Here is a 7,014-nt window from a genome sequence, read left to right as displayed (position 1 = left end):
ATAAATCAGAAAGACAGGATTTTTTGTAGCTAGTACAAGTATATATAGATATATATATATATATATATATATATATATATATATATATATATATATATATATATATATATATATATATGGGTGTGGAAAGTACACGTGGTATTTTCCTATTGCTGAAAGGTGGTGAAGAGTATTTCTATTCTAGTAAAGAAAAAGTAGAAGAGAAAACAAGAAAAAAGAAAAAAAGTAGAGGGATGGAGGCAGATACAATGGCGGAAAATGGAGATACAGTAGTATCTTGGATGGAAAAAGGAAAATGGTTACAGGAAGAAGAAAAGGTAGAGAGAAAAAACAAAAAGGGAAAAAAATAAGAAATGAAGAAGTAAAAGAAAAAGGGACGCACACGGTAAATATATATGTCTATTTTAAGTCCTTTCCCTCTTACACGCGAGTTTGGGAGAGTGAAACTACTTCCTTTGCCACGTCACCATTTATGGTGATATTAAATTCACCTCAAATAAAAATAAAGGGGACATAGGTCGCCCGTAAAGTTAATGTGTGTAAATAATTTTTCCGGACAAGTTTGATGGGTAACTTATGAATTTTCTCAATTAAGTATTCCATATTTCCTGAAACAAGTTCTTTAAAACTGCCTTAATCTCATTAGATATCATGCCTATATGTGTTACAGAAATCCATTTCAAAACCTGCTTTGTTTCACTATACTAGTTTGCTAATCAATACTCCGCATATAGGAAAGCCTTTAGGGCGTCTTCAAAACTGCATTTCTGAAAACTGTTTCTATTGTTTAATGTTTTTCTGATCTTAACAGGCTTTTAAAAATTCATAGGCAAATGCTAGGGTCACTACTCCTAAGTTTCTAAAAAAATAAGTTGTTTGATTCTGCATATTCACTTAGATATTCTGCCTTAGGACACTGTCTAATAAAAGCTCTTAACTGTGCTTGAGTCGTTCTGTTTATGTGCTTGTTTGAGGAGGAAATTATGAGCCTCTAATTGCTCCAATTTATGTGTTGAAAGTTCTAAGTGTTTTGATTGTCGCCTTAGAATTTTCACCTTTTTAAAACCTTAGGGGTCCGTCTAGAACCACCTATAGCTAGAGGTCCTAACTCCCTCCAGAACCATTAAGAAGGAATGGGCAGCAGCACGCAATAGAAATCATTGACCAAACACTCGCTTTGTATGACCAATAAGGGGATGGGAAGGGTAGATATGGGATATGATGACTACGCGCTAATATCACATGTAGCCCCTTATTGAGGAGTGTTTACCGGATATTGTGCGGGGTGATCCTATAGGATAACCAACCTAAGACCCCTCCTTCATCAAAACTCTCTTTTATTTAAACCTTTGATTTTTTTACAACTTGTCCAAATCTTTATCTTATTATCCAACGTGATTTACTTGCAACCTATTTAATTCAACTGTTTGTATGGACTAATTTGTGAATATAAATTCAGATGGGACCCATAGTTGTGGACCAAGAGGGGTTCCTAACACCTTCTCCTCGAGGTTACTTCGAGCCCTTACCCTAATCTCTAGTAATGCAAACCAATCCAAGAGTTAATTACTCTAGGTGACCTAATGCACCGTAATCCTTAGGTGGCGACTCTCCAAATACCCAATTCCCAAAAGAAAATGAGTCATTACACCCCATGAATGTCGAAACCCATACCTCTCCCCACGAGGAGGAATAAAAGGGGCGCGACAAGTATCCTTGAGCAACTAGTCTGGCTTTATTCCTTACGTCCTTTCCATCCTCGTTCAATTTGTTTTTGAAGACCCACTTTGTTCCGATTACAGAAATATTTTCAGGTTTGGGTATCAGATTCCGCACCTGATTTTTACCAAACTGATCTAACTCTTCCTGTATTACTTGAACCCAACTTGAATCTTTTAGAGCTTCCTTTATCTTCTTTGGTTCAACTTGAGAGCTTAATGCAACATTTGCGTTTTTTAGAGCTCCTCTGATCTTCATTCCTTCATTTGGATCCCCTATGATGAATTTTTGAGAATATTCAGGCTCGCTTCTCCATTCATTTGGACGTACTACATTAGTAGTCGACTCGATTGGATGATCTGGTACACTGCTACTGATTTCATTAGTTGGCTCTATTGTAGCAGATATATCAGTCGACTCTTGAGATTTGCTTGTCTCTTGAATTTCTTGAGCTTGATATTCATCACCTGCAGTAATTCCTTTCTCGACCAAGGGATTATTTTCATGGAATATAACATGTACAGATTCTTCCACACATAATGTGCATTTATTATAGACTCTAAAAGATCTACTATTTAATGAGTAGCCCGAAAAAATACCTTCATCACTCCTTGGGTTATGAAAGTAACTGATATTGGGACATTTACCTTTCGATAATTCATAGGGAGTCTTCTTCAGAATGGGCCTTATGAGACATCGGTTGAGAATGTGACATGTTGTACTTACACCTTCTGCCCAAAAATGATTTGGCAGTGAATGATCTAGTAATATGGTTCTTGCCATATCTTGGAGGGTTCTGTTTTTTCTTTCTACAACCCCATTCTGCTGTGGTGATCGTGGTGCAGAGAAATTATGAGTGTATCCCTAATCATTATAGAAATCTTCAAATGCTCTACTTTCAAATTCTCCTCCATGATCACTCTAAATTGTTGTGATCAGACATCCCTTTTCTCTTTCAATCTTTTTGCAGAAAACTTCAAAATTTCTTAATGTTTCATCCTTATGAGATAAGAAGATTACCCAAGTGAAACGCGAATAATTATCAACAATAATAAAAGCATATCTTTTTCCTCATATACTAGCAGTTCTAGTAGGCCCAAATAAGTCCATATGAAGCAATTGCAAGGGTTTAGAAGTAGATACAATATCTTTATTTTTGAAAGAGTTTCTGGCCTACTTACCAATTTGACATGCATCACAGATATGAGTTCTAGAAAAATTCAGTTTAGGTAGGCCAACAACTAACTCATGTTTGGACAATTTTTCTATCAAATGCATGCTAGCATGACCAAGTTTCCTATGCCATAACCATGGATCATCAAACATGGACGTTAAGCAAATATGACCATCTATATTTTCAAAACTATCAAGGATATAAACATTTCCATATCTTTTTCCAGGAAGGATTGTTTTACCTGATTCGTCTTCAATAGCACATCCTGTTTTCTTAAAATTTATCTCATATCTTGAGTCGCATAGTTGACTTATGCTCAAGAGATTGTAGTAGAGTCTACCGACGAGATAAACTTTAGTGATGTCACAGTTGTTATTGAAGGGAATTGTTCCCGTAGCAATTATTTTACCTATTGAGTCATCCCCAAACTTAACGCTTCCTCCATCAATTTTTGTAACTTCTTGAACAGGTTTTTGTCGCCTGTCATGTGACTGGAACATGCACTGTCTAGATACCATTTTTCTTTGCGGCTTATTCTGTGGTGTTCCTGCAAAACAAAGTGATTACTTTCTTTTAGGTACCTAAGCTTTCTTGGGTCCTGGAGGGTTAGTATTGCTAGATTCAGAATTGTTTTTTGGTTTTCAAACCCATCCTGAAACATTTGCTTTATGAAAGTGACAAAAAGAATATTTGTGCCCACTTTTGTTACAGTAGTGACACGTAACTTCTAACCCACCTTTAGGTCTTTCATTAGTGTTAGTACTAGTGGACTTTGTTCTAGCTGGTCCCTTTCCAATTGACTTGTAAGTCGTCTGGTTTGACCTGATAGAACTGTGACTGGTAGATTTGAGCATACCATTAAGTTGCATTTGCAATTCCTCAAACTCTTCTTGAAGTACTTCTTTTTAAATTTCAAATACTTCAGGTTTGAGTTTCCAGTCTTTAACTTCTTTATTTAGTCTCTTAAGCTCATTCATCATTTTTTGAGACTCTTTCAAGTTAAATTAAGAATATCCTGCAATTCATTGCATCTTTCACAGTTATAAGATCTTACCTTACTTGTTTCACCTCGTGCCATGAAACAGTTTTCATTTTCGTCATCTGAAGTGTCCTCATATGTCTAGCATCCTGAGGATTTGGTCATTTCAACTTCCAGAATCGTCATGAAGCAAAGATTTGCTATCTCTTCGTGGTCTGAACTGTCCTCATCACTCCAGCTTCCAAAATATTTGTTCTTATTAAAGCCTCTAGATATTTTTCTTTTTAGTTCTGGGCATTCAGCTTGAATGTTTCCAAATCTTCCACACTCATAGCATTTTCTATCATTCTTATCTTGTTCGTTGTATTGCCTAGATCGTCTTGGCGGAATTCTTCCTTTCTTTGTATTTCTGAATCTTCTCATTAAGCCATCCATGTTTCTCGATAGCATAACAATCTGTTCTTGTAGAGCTTCAGGATCATCATCAATTTTGCTTTCAGCTATTTCAGTTGAAGCCTTGAATGCCACTATTTTCTTTTTTCTTCTTGACTAGTCTTCTTGAGATGTGTCTTTTCAAAGGCTATGAGTTCTCCCCATAGTTCATCATATGATAATTTGTTTAGATCCTGAGATTCAAGTGTGACTACTTTCGTAGTTCATCACTAGTATATGGTTTGCCAAATGCCTTTAGATCGCTTATTATTTTGCTGAACCTAGCAAACATCTCTTCAATAGATTCTCCTTCTTTCATTGAGAAGAGTTCGTAATCATGAACCAACATGTTGATGTGTGTTTCCTTTACTTTGCTAATTCCTTCGTATGTAACCTCAAGCTTGTCCCATATTTCTTTGGTTGTGTCACAGCTAGAGATTTTCTCATATTCTTCACCACTTATAGTATTGTGAAGCAGATTTCTCGCTTTATTGTTAACTTGTACCACTTCCATTTTCTCTTTTATATATGAATCTATATCTTCAGGATCATCAAGTGGTGGGGTAGCAGCTGACAAGGGATAGTTTCCCTTTTTGATGACTCTCCAAACTTTAACGTCATAAGCCTTGGCAAAGATCTCCATACGGACTTTCCAGTGAGAAAAATATTGTCCATTTGAAGTATGGTGGTCTAACTTGTGAAGTTCCTTCCTGGAAGAGAGCTCCTATGATAATTTGATTTGCCATGATCTTTTCTCATAAGCTGTTAAGCAAAAGTAGAATGTGAGCTTTGCTCTGATACCAATTGAAAGTACAAGAGGGGGTGAATTGTATATTTTAAACTTAATCTCTATTAGTTGACTGGTTTCTCAATTAGTCGACTAGATGCAAAAACCTAACAGTTATAATAGCAGAATATAAAACACAGAAAGTAAGTGCAGGAATTAAAAACACCGAAATTTTATACTGGTTCAGATTCAATGTGAATCTTAGTCCAGTCCCCTTGGGTTGCAACGGAGTTCTCTTTAATAAATGTGTTTATTCGAGTACAATGGAAATGACGTGATAACTCAGTTCCTATAACACTCGTCTCTTTTGATACAATGTCTCACCAGTGTTGTACTCTCATTTTTCTCTTACTTGTTACACAACAGATCTTAGAGAAATATAATGTTTGTTTGCAGTAGAATAAAGAGAGGATTTTTGGTTCGATCAAAGTATATTTGTCTAAGGCTTGATGCTGAGTATAAATACTTTGGTGAAGACCGCTTGCTGACGAGACATGACAACCCAAGAGATTTGATCATTGGAAAGAGATTGATTCTTTCCAAGAATAAGATTGCTTGTCGTTGCTATTCCTTGATGAGAGGAAATTGACAGACTTTCCTTCTACAGATGTTAACAATGAGGGTTTACTCCTTGATTGTTGGTCCTTCCAAAATTAGCCGCTCAGCTAATATTCTTACAGAATCTTCAATGCTTTTTGACTGCTTCAATCTTCCGGATAGAATGTGCTAGCCTTGATTGATGCCTTAAGTTTAGGCTTGCTTGATTCTTTCCAGCGCAGTTGATTGAATGGAATAAAATTTTCGAAGTTCTATATGTGAAAATCATAGTAGCAGTTAATTGTTGATATGATGCATGTCATGGTAACCAAGGATATTTTATATAAATTGTCATATGCATATTTATGTGTTAACTATCTTCAATCTGTCCTGCCGCTTTAAACATTTTCTTTTACTTGGATGAATATTTTTTTCCTTTTGGATTTTTACACTTGCATATAGTACCAAAAAAAGGAATAAAAAATAAAATAAAATTGGTCATACTGATTAAAAGCATAAATCATCTTGAAGAAAACAAGAAATACTTCATATCTTTATCTATGTTGATTAATTAGTACTTCTTTGATATTTGGAAAACTATCCAGCTATTTGAAAGTATACTTCATAATTTATGGTCGTATCATTTGAAAGCAAACAATGATTAGTATGATTACTAGAAGAGGTATTTTTGAGTATCCATGACCTACTTGATGCTTGCTACTGACTTACCATTTTTAAGTATTTTATATGAATGATGCACAAGCTACAACTAGTAAATTGTTACCTATAATGTCGCTTTTCAGGTAATATAAATACTAAATTTATGTATTAGTATTATATGTGTGTTGTTACCTATATGATGTACTTTTGATAAATTTATTCACTAATTGCTTGGTTGAATTGAGTGAATGAAAGTCATGGCGTTAAATCAAATCCAATAGGTAGGATATACCCCGAAAACAACAATATTTTTGAGAGAGACTCAATAAATATTATGACAATGATTTTATGATCCTTTTAAACTCTTATAGAATTTAGAAGAAATATTCTGACTACAAACGGTTGTATTTCATATAGATGCTACAAATAATTAATAAATATTTACACTAATTTGAGATTTGTACACTTATTTAAGAAAGCAAATTTGATTTGCTAAGTTGCAAATTAGTTGTGTATAACTTTATTGGCATGTGATTGAAATTAAGGCTTGAGATTAAACTATTATGCCATTGATTGAGGGTAAGACATGGGGATCAAGTCCTGATGCTCCATAATGATAAGAGTTGGGTTTGAGTCCCAATTTATTATGGCCTAACATACCTTTATATTGGTAAGACATTGGGTTTGAGTCCCAATGTACCATATTGATGATATAATGATGACTAA

At 34.8% G+C, this 7,014-nt stretch overlaps 1 protein-coding gene across 1 annotated transcript; it reads right to left on the bottom strand.

The window, feature by feature from the left end:
* Nucleotides 1-4,515: 4,515 nt before the first annotated feature.
* On the bottom strand, nucleotides 4,516-4,947 carry LOC104219270 (uncharacterized). The gene has a single exon (XM_009769925.1). It carries the CDS (start codon nucleotides 4,945-4,947, stop codon nucleotides 4,516-4,518), a length of 432 nt encoding a protein of 143 aa, XP_009768227.1.
* Between the last annotated feature and the right edge of the window lie 2,067 nt (nucleotides 4,948-7,014).

This window comes from Nicotiana sylvestris, chromosome 5, assembly GCF_000393655.2.
Source record: "Nicotiana sylvestris chromosome 5, ASM39365v2, whole genome shotgun sequence".
Classification (NCBI taxonomy): domain Eukaryota; kingdom Viridiplantae; phylum Streptophyta; class Magnoliopsida; order Solanales; family Solanaceae; genus Nicotiana; species Nicotiana sylvestris.
Note: the sequence above shows the minus strand (reverse complement) of the source record. Positions and strands in the feature narration are given on the sequence as shown.